The sequence below is a fragment of the Falco biarmicus genome, chromosome 1, assembly GCF_023638135.1.
Source record: "Falco biarmicus isolate bFalBia1 chromosome 1, bFalBia1.pri, whole genome shotgun sequence".
Classification (NCBI taxonomy): Eukaryota; Metazoa; Chordata; class Aves; order Falconiformes; family Falconidae; genus Falco; species Falco biarmicus.
In genome coordinates, this window is record NC_079288.1 from 764,128 (window position 1) to 784,734 (window position 20,607).

At 55.2% G+C, this 20,607-nt stretch overlaps 2 protein-coding genes across 4 annotated transcripts in view; one reads left to right on the forward strand and one right to left on the reverse strand.

Moving 5' to 3' along the window:
• The window catches only part of RBFOX3 (RNA binding fox-1 homolog 3), a 188,890-nt gene that overhangs the window by 164,983 nt on the left and 3,300 nt on the right, over positions 1–20,607 (reverse strand). The gene's annotated exons all lie outside the window — the stretch shown is intronic.
• On the forward strand, positions 10,966–19,293 carry ENPP7 (ectonucleotide pyrophosphatase/phosphodiesterase 7). The gene is made up of 7 exons (XM_056346655.1): positions 10,966–11,206; positions 12,314–12,459; positions 13,318–13,938; positions 14,746–14,959; positions 16,268–16,336; positions 16,961–17,052; positions 19,123–19,293. Exons 1-7 carry the CDS (start codon positions 10,966–10,968, stop codon positions 19,291–19,293), a joined length of 1,554 nt encoding a protein of 517 aa, XP_056202630.1.

Here is a 20,607-nt window from a genome sequence, read left to right on the forward strand (position 1 = left end):
AGTAGGGATCAGCCATGGGGGGGGTTGAGTTTATTTTTGCCCAGTGGGGAGGACAGGTTGCCAGCCCTTGCCATAGCTGGGCTCCTTGGTGACAAGGACTGTCCTGCCTCCAGACAGGGGTGTCCTGCTCCAACTGCTGCGCCCACGCTGGCTCTTTTACCTGCTCAGACCATGGCCTGGCGTCCTCGCCCGCATGCATGCCAGGACAGGGGTAACGGCCTGCTGGAGCAGAGGATTCAGAAGAAGAAACAGGGATCTGTCATGTTGGGTTCAAGAAGTCCTGAGCCAGGAGAGGCAAGGAGTGGCATGGCAGAGTGAGGCTGACCTGCAAGGGGGGGTGCAGGCCTGGGCAAAGCTCAGAGCAGAATTCAGCCCAGCCCTGCGCTCTCTGGGGACAGGCTAGAGGGCAGAGATAACTGTAGGTGCTAGCTCCTGAGCCTCTCCTCTCTCCTTTTATGCAGGGATCTTTTAAAACAACCCATGCATAAAACCAAAAAAAAAAGTTAACAGGAGGCCTTGCCCGCTCCCCAACAAACTTTGGAACATGTCATCAAGAAAAATGATGCTGGCAAGAGAGAAATTCCCTGGGGTTGCTGGCAATTTCCCAGGCTCCAGCCCCAATGAGTGTTTATCAATAATTTCAGGATCTGCCCGTCACAGCCACTGACTGGGAGCACCGGCAGGGAGAACATGGACAGGGGAGAAACCATGAAAAGGGAAATCAATTAATGGCTCCTCAGGAACAGGGATTTGCCAGCATTACAGGGAAAGGTCTGTTCACTTGGCTGTAACAGGGAAACACTTAAACAGTCCTCGGTGACACAAAGGCACATCCCAAGCCAGGGCTAGCTGACAACATGGCTAGCTAAGCTCCAGGCAGGGCCAGGGCTGGTGACAGCAGGTTGCCACAGAAGAGGGAATGACAGAGCACAGCAACAGCTACACACACTGAGCTGCTCATGGCCTGGCCCTGGCTATACACTGGGGTCAAAGCCGCTTCAGGCTCTGTCTCTCCTCCCCACTGTCCATGGAGCCACATATCCAACCTGGGAAAGGAAGGGGAGGCCACGCTGGCAGGAGGTGAAGGGGGTCCCAGCTAGGTGGGAGACCAGAGCAAAGCACTGAACCAGGCCCACAGGACCTGCCTGCAGGCTCCGTCATGCCACAAGCTGCCAGGCAGCCATCAACAGCAGATCACTCCTTGTGCTGGGCCTTGCATCTGCACCACCACACTTAATCACTGCTAATGCATCCATCTTCCATGAACTTGCCTAATTGCTTTCTGAACCAGGGGCTGTGGGTCCCTGAACCCCCCTGGGGTGCCAAGTTCCACAGCATAATGAGGCACTGCATGAAAAAAAGAAAATTCTTTTCATCTGTGTTTTAAATGTTGCCTGATTGTTTCATTTGATGCCACCTATCTATGAGAAATAGTGAATATCCATTCCCTATTTCTCACCTTTATATCACTCCTGGATTTATAAAACTCTATCCTATGTCACCTCTATTGTCTCTCTTCTAACCAAGAGAGCCCTACTTTATTAGTTTCTTCTCACACAGAAGCTGTTCAGTGCCTTTGATCAGCCCTGTCATCCTTTGCTTTACCTTTCTCATTCAACTACCTCCTTTTTGTGATTGGGCAACCAAACCCGCACACAGCATTTGCACTGCAGCATGGTGTATTATACATTGGCATAATCCTGCTGCCTGTTTTGTTTTCAGTCTCTTTCCTAATAACTACCAACAAGCAATTTGCTGTATTTGACTGACATCAGGCACTGAGACGACATCTTCACAGAACTACCCACAGCGATGGTGAGGTCTCTTTTCCTGAGCAAGAAATATGAAATTAAAGGCCAGCTTCATGGGTCTGTAGTTAAGAACACATTCTCATCTGCATTAGTTGGACTCAGCAACATGCATCTGCCATTTTGCCACTCAGCCACTCACACCATAAGATTCTCCCACAACCCTGCCTGATCAGCTTTAGATTTAAATTGTCCCAGCTGTTACTGGTAATGGCCAGCAAAGGAGATCAGTGCAGGCAGGTGGGATATTAAATTCACCGCACCCAGCTCTCCCAGGTGGGAGACACAACTTCAGGTGCATCCCCATATCCTCCTCCCAGCACATTGAACTACTTGTTTCTTTATAGGCAGCATGATCACGAGGGCAATGACAGCACACATGCAGGGGAGCAGGGTCTTTTTTTTTTTTTTTTCCTCCTTACCGCAGTGGTGCTCCCAATGTGACTTTTTGCCCACCATGTGCAGTTTTCCCTCCCTCGGAGATACCTTTACACCCTACCCGAGAGAAGGAAAAGCCCATGGATCCCACGAGCGTTTGGGCAGAACTGCAGAGATCGGGCTCACCGGGAGCGCGCAGCTTCCCCGGTCCCCGCCGCCGCCGCCAGCACCGCGGACAGCGCCGGCCCCACGGGCCGGAGGGGTCAGGCCCCCCGCCCGCCACGGTGCGTCCCACAGCGAGGCCTGGCAGCCCCCAGGGTGGGCAGTGTGACCCCCCACACCTGGCCGCAGCACATCCTGCACCCAGGGAGCCCCACGCACAGGAGCTACAGCTCCAACCAGGGCACAGCGCAGCCCACTGCCAGGCCCCTGACACGGGCCCTCTCACGGCACCCGCTGAGGGTAGACCCATCCACCCAAATGCCAGCCCACGGCAGGGAAAACTGTGGATGTGCAGCTGGATGCCTTCATATGAGGGATGAACATGTTCACCATCTGACACACACATCTGTTTCTGCGAAAAACATCCCCGATTTCTGGCTTATTCAAGCTCCTAAAAAATCTTTATCCTGTTCTAAGAGCTGTTGTGGACTGCCCGTGATGCTGCCTGCAGTGGGAAGGGCCCCTTAGCACGCCCAGCCCTCAGCAAGCATCCTCATCCCTCAGGCCAGCATCCCAGGGACCAGCCATTTAGCTGCTGTAGGGAATTTTGTTCCAAGCAGTTGGCCCAGCATCCTAGCTGGGACCAGACTGGGAGCGCTCAGTCCTGCACTTTCTTCTGCCAAGCTTCAGCTGTCCCTTCTGAAAGAACATTTCTTAATTAATATACTCTGCATCATGTCAGAGCTTCTCATGTATTTGTGCTTCCTCCCTAGGCACCTTCCTGTCTGTCCCTCTTCCAGCAGCAAGGTGATTACACAGGCTGGGCCCCTGCTACTGGGTGTTCCTGAGCCACGGTCCTAGTGTAGCTGTAATGGATTGGTGACACCGTTATATTTATGAGTATTTCAAGAGAAAGAAAAAGGCTACTGGATGTTCATATGTTCTTGTTGTATTATTTAAGAGAAGCCATTCGAGAGCACAGGAGAAGCAGTGTCTGCTCCCAAAAGGAGGAAAAATAATGGAGGGGAATATTTGCAAAAAGCTCAGTTAAGTAAATATTTTATGCCCAATAAAGTTATGGCTTTTGAATGATGCATGCAAGAGAGTTGAAAGGAGGTGAGGCAGAGAGTGAGGCAACATACAGTGTGTGGTGAGTGTGAAGGTGTTTCGGCAGGGAGGCAAAGGAGAACACAGTGCCCTGGCTGGTGCCTCTCACCCTGGCTGGGCAGCTGCTGGCAGGGAGAGCACAGCAGGCCAGGGCTGTTCCAGTTGCTGGACTGACAATGCTGTTTTGCTGCAGAAAAGTTAGCAAACCTTACAGGAAGACTGTTCTGCCCCAAGTGGGTGATACCAGCTGACATGTGGACCCATTTCATCCCCTTCTCTCTGTACCAGGCCCAGGGAGTAATGACAAGAGAAAACTGCATCAGGCAGGAGCCCTCTTGCTCTCCAGAAGCTCTAAGCTCTATCTATGCACTCTGTAAGACACATCCAGACCACTCATTGTAAGATTGTACCCTAGGCAGCCAAGATACTGCAGAAAGGCAACATGGCCCTGCATGAGGTGGGCTCTGGCAAGCTGGAGGGATGCTGCAGTGAGCAGCAGGGAGAGGGGCACCACCAGGTTGGAAAGGAGTTTAGTGCAAGGTCCCTGGCAGCTCAGTGGAGGCATCAGTGATATTCGGTAGGAGCCATGCAGAGGCAGGGTATAGGTCAGGGTATCCCAGGAGGCTCGTAGCCCACTTGAAGTGTTGGGAACCATGGCTGCCTCAGTGCTTTGCCTGGGAGAAAAATCAGACTTGCAAGGAGGGCATGGGAGCAGGGACCAAGGAGTAAAGAACTAGAAGACAGAGGGATTGCCCTGGTCCAGGAGGAAGAGGCAGGCAGGGAAAGCAGAATAAAGGCCAGTCAGGCAGAGGGAGAGGGCAGGGGTGGTGACTGAGGGGAGGAGAGCAAGGCCAGCACATAGGGGGAACGATTCTCTGAGCAGAGGAATTCTCCTCCTGGCAGGCAGAAGCACAGGGTGAGCATCTGGCACAAGGTAAGCACAGAAAGGAGTAAAATACCACTAAGTGTAATAAGAAATGTACTTAATCGATGAGCTCTGCAGCTGAGGATCAATGGGAGACAGACACAGCCATTAGCTAAGAAAGCTGAGAAAGAGCCCTAGGCTCTGATGGAGCTCTTCTCCATCTGATGGATGATCTGATGGATGCCGGGTTTAACTGAGCAGCAGAGGAAGGGTCCCAGGTGGAGAGCAGAACCAGGCTGCAGCCATGAGTCAGGGCTGACCCCCTCTGCTCCTCAGGGCACAGACCCCCAACAGGGAGCAGAAAGAAGAGCCCAGGCCATGGTCTGCTGAATAACAGAGTGCTGAGCCCCAGGAAGCACCACGGACTCTGGACCAGACATGAGTATTCAGGAACAGTTGTAAGGGTGTGAGGAGAAATGGGACTGCTGCTGGCAGGGAAGAGAAGGGACTCAAGCCCCATATCATCATTCAGGGACATTATTTGACTGGGGAGAGGAAGGGCCAGGGTTTTAGCCATGAGCCTTTCTCCTGCAGACCAAAGGCTGCACTGAACTTCAGGTGCTGGTCCTTGCCGTGGGACCCAGCCCAGGAGGGTGCAGGTGGCTATGGACATTCAGGGGAGATCAACTGGAGCAGAAGAGACATGCAAAGCCTCACTTGCACCCATGCTGCTTGGCTGACAGCTGCCTCCTCAGCCAAGGGCCAGCTGCAGAGCTGTTTTCCTCACTGCTCTTGTCCCTTTGCCCCTCTCCTCATGCTGAGCGCTGTGCTGGATTGCTCCCCAAGGGCCACCACACAGAAGAAGTTCAAACTGGATGGCAAAGAGGTCACCTTCCCAAGAAGGTGTTGCACAAGCCCAAGTAAATAGAGTTGCTGCAAAGTCAGGGATTGCCCAGGCCTCAACCTTGAGAGATGTCCCAGTGCCCCCCCTCTGACCCAGCATGCTTGGAGCACATCTGGGTGGTGCCAGCTTTCAGCTGAGTCACCAGGCAAGGGGCTTCCTCTCTCCAGAGTCTCGATTTTTAACCCATGAGCACATTTAGTGCCCAGGAAGGCAGACAGCCCCAGGCAGCAAGTGGGCACAACCTCCAGGTCTTACCGACAGCGCTGCAGCTGCCTCAGCCCTGGCTTCCAGACCCTGCCACACTCCTGCCCCAGACTCCATCAAACACCCAGCTCCTCAAGCCAGCCCAACCCCAGCACTGAACTCCAGCTCCGTGCTCCCTTCACATTTCCAAGCCTGTCGCCCTCAATTCTGACCCCTGCTACTCCCCTTCCCACACCTGCTGAAACCTGGTGGCCAAGAGCCTGATCATACCCGAGCCAGCAGAGAGAAGCAGCACTGATGTCCATGCAAGGGAGTCCTCTGGGACCAGGCACATAGCTAGTGATGTCTCAGGAGCATTACAGCCTGAGGGTGTGCTTAAAGCAAAGTTTCTGTACATGGCTGTGAAGAGGAGCAAAGCGGCTGTCCCCAGAGGTCCCTCCCAGGGGATAGGCTCTTTTCTCCCACTGGGGCCAAAATCATAGCCCTGATCCCAGGAGGCTGCTCCTGGTCCTCCTGGAGCACAGGACAGTTGCTCCATCCCTACACACCACTGGATCCTGTCACCGTGGGCTGTGCAAGACACTCCTGCCACTGTCCCCTTTCCCAGACCCCTACAGGGACAGCTGCCCTGTGACCCAGCATGGGCTGGGGTGAGGGGTGTCACAGTGCCGTCTCACCTGCTGCTTTTCAGACTCGAGCGCCGACCGTGGGTAGCTCGGACCAGCTCAGCGCCCCCCGCCACACGCTCCTCCGGACCCAACGCGGCCGCACTCAGCACCGCCCTGGGGGGCAGGTGGGAAATTGCCCGTCCCGGCTGGTAACAGACAACCGGGCAAAGCTGCACACGGGGCGAGGGGCGGGCGGGCGGCGGGACAGGCCCCTTCTACGGCCCGCCTGCCCCTCGCAGCCGCTCCCGAGGGGGCCACCGGGTCCGCGCCCCGCCTCGGGCTCCCACCTCCCCCCGGGGATCCCCCGCCAGCCCGCCCCCAGCGGCGGCTGCACAGCGCCACCTGGCGGCCGGGCCCGGCGCATCGGCCGCGCTGCCGGGGGTGTCCCGGGGAACGGCCCCCCCGCCCCGTGCCGCTACGGGCCCTGCCCAGGCTCGGGGACAGCGATGTATGTGACAGCGGGACACGGCCGGGCACAGCTCCCCGCAGCCTCGGCGCTCTCAGGAGCGCCGAGGGAGCAGTTTCACAGGGGTGATACCCTCCCGGCACAGACACGAGGCCCTGCCAGAGCTCCCCTGCAGCAACCAAAGCCTCTTTTCCAGCCTTTACGAGCTGCTTGGCTGGAGCATCTTCCTCCCTCCATCTGCCTCAGGGCTCACGCCAAGTCCGGGGCTGCTCCTGGCTTTGGATTTCATGCAGCACACCATCGCTGCTGCTCTGCTCCCTATTTGGAGGCCATTATCAGCACTTTCTTCACCTGCATCCCAGTTCCTTGGCCATGCTTGGGATAAAGCAGCTTGAACACCCCCAGACAGCACTGGCTCTCCCGAATGGCAGTGGGTGGGAGCAAACCTGGGTGTCAGCTCTGCCTAGGAACAACCTCCTCTCAAAGAGCTGCCCTTGGCCATGCTCTACAGGTAGCAAAACAGGGTCTGCTGCACACCCGTTAGCTCCCCCAAAGCATCCTGTCCCCAGCAGCTTCCACACAGTCCACAGCTTCATCCAACACCCTGTAGCTCCACGTGCTTCCCCCACAGCCACTCCAGACCCACTCAGCTGCAGAGCTCCTCCTGGGTCTGCCCATCAGGGCAGCGTTATGGCTTTAACCCCAAGGTCCTCCTGGCATGAGATATTTCCATGACACTAATGAGCTTATCTAGGCCCTTGGTGCTCAGGCAGTCATGGGCTGGGAGCGTTGCACTCACCCTGCATCTGGGTTGCACCAAACTGATGAAGGAGGCAGGCTTAGTGTGAAGACCAAACCAGGGCATCTCCAGCTGCTTTGTTCAATTCTCTCCTCACCCTTCTGGCCACCTTCTCTCTCCCTTTTCCCCTTCCTTCACCCTTTTTCCAACAGGCTGCAATATGCAAAAAACACTGGGACAGTGCAACTGACCTACAGAGCAGAGCTGCTCCAGACAGGACAGCGAGGTGAGCAAAAGAAAAACACCTACCTGCTTTCCATCAATTCATCCACTGTCTTATGTCCAAGCACACCATTTGCAGGCTGCAGCAATCCTGCAAGCACCTGGGAAGGGGCTCTCCCCAGGGAGCAGAGAAGGCTGCAGCTCAGCTTGTCTCCAGAGAAAGCAGCCCCCACCCAGAGACACCCACCTCATGCACCCTACCTCTCTTGATGTCGCTCAGATCCAGCTCTCTGCCATCCTTCCACTGCCCAGCATCTTCCTCCCTCTGTGCTCAGGCACAGCAGCATGAGAAGGGCTCTTAGGGGTGGGGAGGGGCTTTTGTATAGTGTCCCAACCCCGCCACCCCCCCCAACCCCCCCTCCAGCCAACCAGTCTCACCTGGGGAGCCCTGCCCAGGCATTGCTCAGCTGTCAGAGCCATCACCAGGGAGCAGCTCATGCCGTGCCAGTAACCGATCCCCACAGAGCCGAGTGACTACTCGTGTGGGACAAAGCGTGACACTCCCGACTAAAATTCAAGTGGTACCCCTGAGAAATTTACAATTTAATTTTTCCTCTAAAAATAAAAAACAAAGAAGGAAAACTGCCCAGCCCCTGCGTGCCCGACCAAACCACTCCCCCCAGCACAGACCCCTGGCAGCTGCCCAGCACTGCCCATATACATTTGCATGCTGCAGGGGAGCTGCGGTTTTGCCCAAAGGATGCTCAGCATGTCGCTTTTTCCAAAGGCTGGAAACAGGCTGGGCCCCCAGGCAGCATGTTTCAGACAAACAGGGCAGTTCCACTGGTGGATGACTTCTCTGTGTTCACGATTTCTATTTTCTAGCCCCTTCATCTGTCTTCACCCACTTAATTGGTGCAAAAGTGTGGGAAGAGCAGTCTCGGTCCCAACACGCCTTTGGAGGGACCATCTTCCCCAATTAGGTGTTAGGACTGACAACTCATTGCTCACTGTACATTCTCATGTGTGTTTCCAAGGATGCAGGGTAAGTGCCATCAGCAAGGGACCCATGATCTGGAGGGTGTTGAGCAGGGACATGGTGGCCCCAGAGCAGCCACAGCCCCTCAGGCACATTTGCTGTAGGATAAGCGCCTGGGGTGCTGTTAGTGCAAGGTCAACAGCATCGGCCTTTTTAATTGGAGATTGACAGCATCCCCAGGCTGGGTGGCCAAAGGTGATGTTCTTTATCTGTGTCTCATGCTCTTCATGTACAGAATATCAAGATGTGCCTTGGGACACTCATTAAATATTCCCCCAAGATTAGAGCAGTGCTTCCTTCTCTCTAGCCTCTTCCCTCCCAGCAGAGCCGATGAACATGATAACTTATCGGGACCTTCCCCTGCGCTGTAGCAATGGCATAGGGACTTAATTGACCCACCTCAGAACAACATGCTGAATAATTAGGACTTTCCCTGAACTTGGGAAGTGATAACATCTTTATTATGTGAGCCCTTTAAACCCTCAGTGCCTGCCAGGCCCCTCTGTCCTGGCTGAAAGGACAATATCAGACCCAGGATAGCAAGTGCTGATAACAAAACTGTTCCGTGAGTGAGGGCAGTGCCAGGGCTGGCAGAGCAGGTTCCCGACCCGCAGCTCCTCACCACTGCCCAGACAGATGGCACCTACTGGAATGGACAGACACAACCCAGCAGAGCCTGTGCCAGCCTGGCCGAACCCAGGGCATGGTGACACACTGGTCACACTGGCAGCCTCCAGCACCACAGCACCCGGCACAGCCCAGCAGAACCCAGCACAGCCTTGCACAGCACAGTGCAGCCAAGTACAGGTCCAGCACAGCCCCACACAGCCTGGCACAGCCTGGCATAGCCCTGCACAGACCTGCAGAACCTAGCACAGCCCAACACAGCCCTCCACAGCCCCACACAGCCAGCACAGCCCCACAGAGCCCAGCAGATCCCCATACAGCCAGCACAGCCTTGCACAAGCCAGCACAGTCCCACAGAGCCCAGCACAGCCCCACACAGCCTTACAGAGCCCCACAGAGCCCAGCAGGCTCAGCTCCCAGCAAAGGGATTTCCCCTGGGGCTGCCATCAGACCAACACTCACTCCATGCTCTCCATTAGCAGGAGGAAGGGTTGGCACGGGGCTCAGCAGGCTCCATCTCAGCGTAGCTTGGGCTCGTTTCCACTGTCTTGCAAACAAAGCACCCAAGGCTGCGCTCCTGGCTTGTGTTGGCCATGAGGTCCCTGGTGGGGTCACTCAGACCTCTTGCAGTATCCTTGCACAATTATCCCATGTCACACTCAGGAAACACAGGCGACTGAGACACCAATGCACCCTCAGGAATCAGTCCAGGCAGAAATACTCAGAGATGCTCAGGTCTACAAAGAGACTGTCATGTGCCAGGAAGGATGAACCATGGCATGTGCATGGGACTTATCTGCCCAGCTCACCCTCGGGAAAGAGATCAAGGAATGATCCCAGACAATGCTGGGGAAACCAGTGGAGACAGCTCTGCTTGGCAAGGGCGGGGATGGCTGGGCAATTAGGAAGCAAAGCATGGAGCAATAAATCTGGAACCTGAGCAGAAGGAGATCAACAAAGACAAAAAGGTTGAGAGTTCAGACCCTGGGGAACCAAGGCAACCTCTGTTATATGTCTACAAAAGCCTTAAACTCAGTTTTGCTGAGAACTGAGTCGTCAGCAATGATTAAACCCCAGAGAAGTCATAAAATCAGCAGATATTGATAAAATGGGACGCTGATACAGTGGAGCTCAGTAGTGCACATGTGAATGAGGGTCATCCACAGCAAGCAGCAGAGCCTGAGCAGTGGGAGCTGGGCTGATGGGACACGGGGGCTTCAGAGCTGGGCTCATCATCTGTAGCATCTCTGAGGGTTGCTGTCATGAGCAAGATCCAGGGAAGAGCCTTCTTCCCCAGTATGTAGCTCCACAAAGCCACCTTGAGAACCTCAAGTAAATCCAGGCTCATTTCCAAGTCTCTGAGCACCCCTCTCAAGGTGGATGAGTGGCCCTAGGAGGTGGGTGAGTTGCCTTTTGAAGCTGAACTGCTGACCAAAGAGCAGGGCACCAAAAGCCAGGAGTGTGGAAAGGACACGGCAACAGGCTTCAGGGAGCCAGCATGGGATGAGAGCCGGCAGTTGGGGCACAGGCTGGTGCAGAGCCAGGTTCTGCACTGCCACAGGAGCAATTCTTCCCATTCCGGAATACTGACATCACACCTGGTGCCGCTGATGGAGAAGGCAGATTCGGTGTTTGAACCAGAAGGAAATCGAAGCTAATCTACTTCAGTTAGGCAAACAACAGAGAAGAGACTCATTCTGATATGAAGTGCTTGCTGAAGCCATGCACCTGATCAGCAACTGCAAGATTAGATAAGAACTGAACTTAGTCCCATCCTGCATGTATTAATTGTGAGCTCTCTGGATGTCTCAGCTATTCCAATTCAAGGCCATGAAGATGTTCGCTTCACTGGGGCTGTTGTTTGCTGCCCTCTCTTTAGCAAGATGTGTCCCTGTGCAGCAGGTACCCGACCACAGCAAAGTCCTCTTGGTGTCCTTTGATGGCTTTCGGTGGAACTATGACCAGGACGTAGACACCCCCAACCTCGACGCTATGGCTGCGGAGGGGGTGAAGGCGCAGTACATGACTCCTGCCTTTATCACCATCACCAGCCCATGTCACTTCACACTGCTGACCGGTGAGTCCCTGCCAGCCCTGGGCCAGATGGAGCAGCACAGGGAAGGGGAAGGGCAAATTTAAGGCTTACGCATCGGTGAAGGACACTAAGTCAAGCAGCCATCCAGCCTCAGCAGCAGGCAAAGCTTTAGAATAGAGGCAAGGCAATAGTTGCAGAAAGTGATGGAACTGAACCTGTGTTTATCAAAGGTAAATAGCACCAGACCAACCCGATAGCCTCCTTTCACAAGATAAATTATTTTTTAGACAAGGGAGATGCACTAAATTTAATCTTTCTGGACTTCAGTAATGTATTTGATACAGGGCCACATGGGAAATCATTAGTTAAGATGGAGATGAACATTAGTATAAAATCTCTAACGTGGGGAAGTAATGGGCTACAGGGAAGAGGACAGCAGGTGATGCTGAGAGGAGGTTGTCAAGCTGGAGGGAGGGCAACAGGGGAATTCCTGAAGAATCGATTTTGGAGCCAATCTTATTTAATATTTTAATTAATAACCTTGGCATAAAAGAGTGGAACATGCTAATGAAATCTGCTGATGGGAAAAAGGCAGGGAGGCATTGTCAATACAAGGGAGGACAGGGATATCATGCAGAAGTAACTGTGCAGTCTTCAGGACCATAATAATAAAAATAGCATAAAATGTTAACAGTACAAAGCACAAGCCTTTCATTCCTAACGGGAATTTCTACTGCATGCTGACCTCATGGGTTGTGAATGACAGAGAAAGTGAAATACTAAAGCTATTAAATGCAGGATAACGGGGAACCCTGCCTGCACCAAGAAGGGCAGGAGCAATTGCAGGTGGCACCGGCACCTCCAGGGACAAGGATGCCCCCACTCAGGATGCAAGTGAGACCCACCTGGGATCAGCCCACCCACGTGAGGAGCAGACATCCCTCGAGCATCACACTCCCTGCCCTGAGAAACCCACTTTGTTTGAGGCAGGGGGAGGAAGAAGGCAAAGCAGAGGTGAAGGGAGAGCTGGGAGGGGAAGGAGAAGCTCTCTGCTGACCCAGAGCCAGCCCACTGCCCAGCGAAGGGGCGAGACACCCCCACTCCAGCCGCAGCCTGGCTCACCCCTGGCCCCTCCATCTCTCCTGACAGGGAGATACCTGGAGAACCACGGGGTGATTCACAACATGTGGTTCAACACCAGCACGGGTCAGAAGCTGCCCTACCACAGTACGCAAGGCGTGGACAGCTGGTGGGACAACGGCAGCCTGCCCATCTGGATCACTGCTCAGAGACAGGCAAGTGCAGCAGCCTCCTCTCATGCACAGACGGATCCTGCCTGCAATCATGTAGTAAAAGCTACAGGCAAGCCACGATCTCTAGTGGCCATGAGCTAACATCCTGACTGCAAACGACAGGCTAATTAGACCAGCAAAAAAATTAAATCCCCAGACACCAGCAGGAATAATTATGATCATTCTATTAAAAATAGCAAAAAATAATAGATGCATTTCAGCTTTATTAAGACATTAATAAAACAGGTTATCCTTTTCCTCTTTAAAGAAACTTCAGCTGGTTCCTTAGGGAGCATCATGAGCCCGGGGGTTTCATACACTCTGAGGCACATCCCTCCTTTCTGCAGCCTCACTCAGGATGGTTGAGCAGCACTGTCAGGAGCTGGTCCCATCTGTGCTGGGGACTTCAGCAAGGCCCTCCTAGGTCCCAGTAGGCTTTGAATCTGGCTTTTAGGTGGACCTGAGACCTGGCCCAAGACATGTACCTTTGCCTGTATTTACCTGCCTTATTGGCTTCACTGACTTCAGGGTGAGTGCTTATATGATCAGAGTAAAACACACCTTAATGTCTTGACGGTCAATGGCTGGAGGGTCCATGCAAGGTACAAACAGCTCAGTGTTTCCAAAGTTGTAACTAATGTTACTAACGCAGTGAGAAAGCCAATGTGCAGGAGTTCTGGGAAGGGCAGTGCTTTCAATTAATCACTTTTAATTGGCAATGAGCAAGAAAACCTTATTAGAGACAGAGGTAGACATTAGGGGGGTGAATGAACTAACCACATTAGTAGATGGTTGCACTGACAGATGGAGAGATGCTGCAAAGTGAGTTCAGGTGAGTTTATGCAATGTCTCCATTAACAGGGCTTAAAGACAGGCTCTATCTATTTCCCTGGAGGAAAAGCAAAATATCAAGGGGAAGAAGTGAATATGAAGTTGGTGGAGCCCCTCTTCTTCAACTACAGTAATGAAACCAACTGGAGAGAGAACATTGACACCGCCATGGAATGGTTTACGGTGAACAACCTTGACTTCATTGCCCTCTACTTTGGTGAGCCAGACTCCACAGGACACAAGTACGGCCCCGAATCCCCACAGAGGAAAACCATGATTGAGCAGGTGGACAGAACTGTTGGTTACTTAAGGCAGCGTATCCAGAAAAGCGGCCTGGAATCAAACCTCAACCTCATCATCACATCTGACCATGGCATGGAGACTGTCATAAAGAGCAACGAGATCCACATCAAGGCAGTAGAGAACTTCACATTCAAAGACATCCAGTTTGAACTCTTAGATTATGGACCAAATGGACTACTGGTGCCAAAAGAAGGAAAATTAGAGCATGTGTATTCAGTCCTGAAAAATGCCCACCCAAACTTACACGTGTACAAGAAAGCAGACTTTCCAAGGAGATTCCACTATGCCAACCATACCCGGATCACCCCACTCGTGTTGTACAGCGATCCAGGATACGTGATCCATGGGGTAAGATGTATGCGCAGACATATCTTGCTGTCTTTTGGGGAATCTGCATCTCTCCTCCGCTCCTTCTCACAGCACCCCAGTATCTACCCAGCTTTATGCCTTTGTGTTGATTGGTCTCCCTAAAAACTGATGGAAACTCCATCTTTTTGTAAAGACCTTCTCTGCTGTTTAGGAGATAAAAGGTCCGGAAGTCTTGGAGCAGGACTTGCACAAACACAACATATCTGTTGCAGGATCCTCTCCTAGCCTGGCATTAAGGGAAGGCCCAAAGCCAAGGCCAGCAGGCATCTTCCCATTGTAAAGCTCCTCAGTACAACAAAATCCAGATGCACTGACACTAAGGGAGGGAACTTGCAAGACATAATTGCTGAGAGGTGTGTCTAGGCAGCACCCTCCACTTCTGCAGTTTATTAGGTCAACTCCAAAAACTCAAAGAAACTGAAAGAGGGTATATTTAGATTAGATATAGATATTTACTATGAGGGTGGTGAGGTGCTAGCACAGGTTGCCCAGAGCAGCTGTGGGTGCCCCATCCCTGGCAGTGTCCAAGGCCAGGCTGGACGGGGCTTGGAGCGACCTGGGCTGGTGGGAAGGGTCCTGGCCCATGGCAGGGGCACGGAACTAGATGGTCTTTAAGGTCCCTTCACACCCAAACCATTCTGTGATTTGATGAAACCACACAGCCTGTTAAACTCTGCAGCTGCAGAACACAGCAGGCGAGATGTGCGCTGAGAGGTGGAGGCAGCCAGCAGTACTGTGATGGGGGGGCAGGAGGGACTGGGCACTCACCCCCACTCTCCCCTGCAGAGGTACAAGGTCCAGTTCAACAAGGGGGAGCACGGCTTTGACAACGAGGCCATGAACATGAAAACCATCTTCCGCGCCGTCGGACCGGCCTTCAAGCAGGGGCTGGTGGTCGAGCCGTTTGAAAGCGTCCACGTCTACGCGCTCCTCTGCGAGCTGCTGGGCATCGCCCCCGAGCCCCACGACGGCGCCCTGGCGGCCCTGCGGCCCCTGCTGCGTGAGCGCCGCCCCGCGGGAAGAGCGACACCCGCCGCCCCCGGCCCCGCCGAGCCCTGGCAGGGTCTGCGCGAGCGGACTGTGCGGGGGGGCCTGCCCTGGCTGCCGGCCGCCCACCCAGCCACCCCGGCACCCCCAGCCCCACCCAGCGGACCCGGCGCCCCCTCCTCAGCAGCAAACAGCCAAGGGCTCGTGGGGCGAGATGAGGACGGGGAGATCACACAGCAGTTACTGTTCACGGGCAAAACAGGCTCCATTTGGGGAAATTAGTTTAATTTATTACCATTCACATCAGAGTAGGATGACAAACAAAACCAGAATTTAAAAACACCTTCCCCCCACCCCTCCTTTCTTCCCGGGCTCAACTTCACTCCCAAATTATCCCCCTCCTCACCCCGAGCGGCACAGGGATGGGGACGGGGTCAGTCCCTCACATGCCGTCCCTGCGCTCCTTCCCCCTCACACTCTGCCCGTGCCCCAGTGTGGGTCCCCGCCGTGGGTGCATGCCAGGCACAGCCGCCAGCGTGGGTCCCCGCAGGGTCCTCAGCCCTGCCCCAGCCCAGCTCCGGCTCAGGCTCCTTTTCCCAAGGGGCCACAGGACCTGCCAGGAGCTGGCCCAGGGCGGGCTGCCCACGGGTCACAGCCCCCTGCAGGCACCCCCTGCCCCAGTGTGGGGCCCTCCCCGGGCTGCAGGTGGGGGTCTGCTCTCCTGTGGGTTCTATGGGCTGGGGGCACTGTCTGCCTCGTCGGGGGCTGCCAGGGAACCACTGCTCTGGCCCCTGGAGCCCCTCCTGCCTCCTCCTGCACCGACCTGGGGCGCTGCAGAGCTGGTGCTCTCACACCTCTGTCCAGCTGCAGTTTGTTGTGCAGAGCTTGATCCCCTTCTTAAATACATTATCCCAAAGATATCACCATTGCTGATGGGCTCGGCCTTGGCCAGCAGTGGGTCTGTCTTGGAGCTGGCTGGCATTGGCTCCATCAGACATGGGGGCAGCTTCTAGCAGCTTCTCCTGGAATCCACCCCTGCAGCCCGCCCCCACTACCAAAACCTTGCCACACAAACCCAATACAAGGTGAATAAATGTCCCCAACACCAAAGCAAAGCTCTCAGCCCTTGGCAGGTAGGGGCAAGAGACGCAGAGCGCTGAGGCCAGCAAAGCGTTGTCCCTGGGGGGAGCAGACTGGGTGGCTGTGGGTGCCAAAGCCCCTGCACAAGCTCCCCCATGTCACAGCCTACTGGGGGGACGGGGCTCCTGCTCACCTGGGCAGGAGCTGGACACCAAGCAAACTCCTCCTCTTGGCATTGCAGGTTCAAGTGCTCCTCTCCCTCCTGCCAAGAAGCTGCCGGTGATGCTGGGAATTGCTCTCATTCTGGGATGCTGGGGAGGAAGATACTAACCCCCCCCCATCAGAGGTAACTGACTCTAAGGACATCCAGCAAGCCTCCTGGAAGTGCTCCTAGCACATCCTACCAAACATGCCCCATTTGCTCTTGGTCTCTCTGGGTTTTGTCCATCTGTGAAAGCTTATGCTGCACATTGCCCACCAGCCGCTCCCTGCAAGGCATGGTAGACCCTTTTGCACCAAAGCAGAGGGACCCAATTTCTACTGCCCAGGTCAGCATTGAAAGCACCCAGGGCATTTGCTGGGCTAGAAGGGAGGGCTGGACATCCCTCCTGCCTGCCGCTGCCTAGTCCCTCTGCTCTCCAGCCTCTGTGTGGCTGGGTCCAGGCAGGAGGGCAGTTGTGTGAGCTTCACAAAGGAGGGATGAATGCTTCACTGCCTGCAGCTCTGCATGTGCCTGTCTGTGGCTGTAAGAGAAATAAGGACATAAGTTTGTTGCTTGCCCTTACTGTGCGTATGTGCCTGGAGATCCATAAGGACAAGTAATTCTCAACCTAATTCCCTGGCACTTCCAGCACCCTGTACCCCCAGACGATACCCACAGGCTGCGTGTACATGAAATAAGTAACAGCAGTGCTGTGTTTTCCTGTCTTGGCAGCCTCCGAGTTCCAGGCAACTCTAGCAGAAATGTGTGGCAAGATGAGGAAGGACGTGGCTCATGAAGACAACCAGTCCCAGCCTCAGATAATTGTACAGAGTTCCCAAAATTTCCTCAAATCATTGATCCACGCTCCTCCAGAATGACCAAGTTCTGGAGGGAGATGTCTCTCCCAAGCTTTGGGATGCATGCCGGATGCACTGCTGTGGAAGCTGGCACTGATGTACAGTCTGACCTTGACCAGGTATCCGCATTACCCCAACTTCCCCATCTGCTCAAGGCAGAACAACTCCAACTTAGTTTGGACCAGGGACAGTTAATACATGTTGTGTACCTAAAGCAATTAAAAGTATTTGTTCTGAGTGCACCGGGAGCCTCCTGTAAACGGTGCTGAGCTCTGGCATGGAGTGGGCAGCCTTGACACACTGAGGAGACCGCAAGGCCCGGCTCGTTCCCACTGGCTGCAGGGCTGGGAGAACCAGCTCTGCTCTGGCAAAGGCAGCCACCCGGCCCAGGAGCCTCGGGGGGATCCCAGAGTGTTTGCAGCCCCTTCTCCGAGAGCTCTGTGCGCCCTCGGCACCATTCTGCTTGTCTTTCTGTCCCTTACGGCTGCGGAAAAAAATGGGAAATATGTGCCCCTGAGCTCAAATCCTGCAGACAGGATGGGCCACAGCTGCGCTACTCCACAGCAGCGCTCAGGAGACTCAACCCATCTGCAGCCCTCATTCAGCTCCTGAGAGCTCTGGGAGGGGGCGTTAATCCTTGATGTATTTTGGAGAGACAGAGGATGGGGCAGCGACATGGCCAGGACACCACCCCCCACCCCCAGCTCAAAGCAAACATGCAGGACCCCCCCCCACCCAGCTCAAAGCAAACGTGCAGCCCCACGGCTCCCCAGCCCAGGCCATGCAGAGTGTGTGCCGGCTTGTGCCAGCCCACCGGTACCCGCTCCACGGCGGGGCTGATCCCCCCTGGATGCAAAAGGCCCCTGTAAGAAGCCAAGCGTCTCCCTGCAGGAAGCGGCCCAGGATCCCTCAGCTGGGCTGCAGTTGAGGGGACAGGGAGTGGAACCCGCGGCCCTGCAGCCCCACTCCCAGTCCTTCCAGCGTGGCATTAGCGTGGCAGCTGCCCCGGGCCCCATCCCAGATGTTGAAGTGCTTCTCCCCAACCCTGTGCCTCATCTCGGGCTCGATAAACATCTGTTGCCATAGAGACTTGCTCTTGCTGCCTTCCCTGCATCGGCTTCACCCAACGAGATGAAACAAGAAACGCACTCCACTCAGAAAAACAGGAAGAAAATGTTTGGCTTGAAACTGTGCTGGGGGTGGGGGTCAGGCCGGCAGCATGCAGCGCAAACAGCCCAGCACCAAACAACAGGGAGGCTCCAAAAGGGGAGCTGCACAGGCCAGCTTATTATTATTTAAAATAATAATAGCAGTGCATAGCAACTTTCCCAGTGATGCTGCTGGGGACCTCGGGACTTTCCAAACAGGTTGGCACAACCATGCCCATTTTAGGGACAGAGGCAGCCGGCTCAGTTGTGAAGCTGGTACCACAGAGATACCCACAGAGCTCAACCCAACGCTGCCAGGCTCCGCACACCCTGTGCTGGGTGTCCCCAGCAGTCGGCTGTGGCAGGTACAGAGCAGGATGCTCGCAGGGCTGGTCCCAGTCTAGTTCCCAGACCCACGTAGGCAAACATGGAGTTTATAGTGACCGACATCTGATGTGAATCCTTACCTAACAGCCGATTTTTGCCTCAGCTGTGAACGGGAATTTACCTCCTGATTCAACAGACATTTTGGTGAGACAGGGCTCTGTCAGAAAAATCTCTTGCAAGGTAGATACTGTTCTGGCTGAAGACTGAACTCTTGCCATATCCCTGCTGGGAAGATTTCCACTGCCCCTGAATCGGTTTGTGATTAGACATACCCTGGAGCAGCTATTTTCACTCGGTGTTGGGGGAAAGAAAAAAGAAAGCTCTGACCACAGTACTCCTGCAGTCCACCCGTATTTACAGCACTGAACTTTGTGTGTCTGAGCACCGCAGGAACCGGGAGGATCCCGCCGCCCGGACACGAGCCGGCCTCGCTTCGCCGTCTACCCCGCAGACCCTCTCCCTGTGGCCCCCACAAGCTGCTGCTCCCCTGGCCCCCCCACAGTCGGACCAAACCAGCCGGGACCGGCCCCTGCTCCCCGCGGCCGAGCGGCGCAGCCGAGTCCCGGTGCAGTACCGGCAGCCGCCGGGAGGTGGCTCCCGAGCCGCGCTCACGGCCCGGCGCCCCCGGGGGAGCACGGCGGGGCGGGGCGGGCGCGGGGGCCGCTCCTGGTAAACCCCGTCCTGGAGTATCTTCGTTACGGCTGCCCCGGGGGCATAAATTCCCGCCGGGTCTCGGTGTGAAAGGCTTCGGCGGCTTCCCCGGGGAGGAGTCACCTGCTCGGTGCTGCTCGGTGACAATGCAAAGCTGAAGCTCTCAGCGGCACAAGCTTGGGACCCACCTCTGGCAGCCACTGAGCCCAGGGTGCTCCCCAGCACTCGGCACCCACTGCAGCTCTGCCTGCACCAGAACACGCAGGGTTCCTCCAAGAGATGCCCTGGACATTCACATCACGCACTGACATAAAGCTCCCAGTCCCTTCCTCCCCTCTGACAATGCTGCCCCAGGATGATGGATGCTTCGAAGTCCCTGGCCAGAGGGGTGAGACAGATTCTTCCCCCCAGGGGGGTCAGGAGGTTTAACCCCACAGACACACAGAGCTGTGACAGCCCAAACTGGCTGCTGACCCTCTGCTTCCCCGCTGTGTACTGCATCCCAATTTGCTATGCATTTCCACACCATTTGCTTCCCTTTCTTTTTCCTGCACTAGAAAGATGCTTGCTACCCAGGGGTCCCAACTGCTCCAAGATGGTAACATCACAACAAACATATAGACACGTATTTATTTATGGCATACACACAGTTTGCAGGAAAACTGCTGCCTCTTGAAATGCCTGGTCTGGGGTGGCACATGCCCCTACAAATCCTGCACACAGCCACAGGACCCAGACGATGTGCTCTCTGGTCATCCCATCCTGCAAGCTGCACAGTTCCATACCCGGCTGCACGTGGCTGTGGTGCCCAAATGATATGCAGATCTCTGTGCTTCAATTGGCTGATGCCTTGGGAAAGCAACCACCATTTGCCCACAACAAACATGGCTACCGTGGCCCAGCCGCTCCCCAGGCTGGCCCCAGCTTCATGCTTTGAAGTCCGGAATATTACAGATCCTTGGCATCCCCTCAGAAAACCCCATCACTATTAACCCTGCCCCAGGAAAGCCCCGAGCCTGCAGCGCTGGAGGGAAGCATGGGGCACCCCTGCCAACGCTCCTTCCTCCTGGTGGGTCCAGGCACAAGGACAGAGGCCAAGTGCCCTGTGGAAACAGCCCTGACCCCCACCCTGGACCTCACCAGCCGGGGCTCTTTGCTCTGCAAGCCCCCTGGGAGTGGCCGTGCCCCTCGCAGCTGGTACAGAGCCCGACAGGACGGGCCCCTGGCCCCTGCCTGATGCCCAGCCCCACCAGCAGCCCTGCGATGCCTGCTCCAAACCCTCCGACCCACCAAAAGCACCACCATTTCATCGGAAGGTCTGGTCTTCAGGTGAACA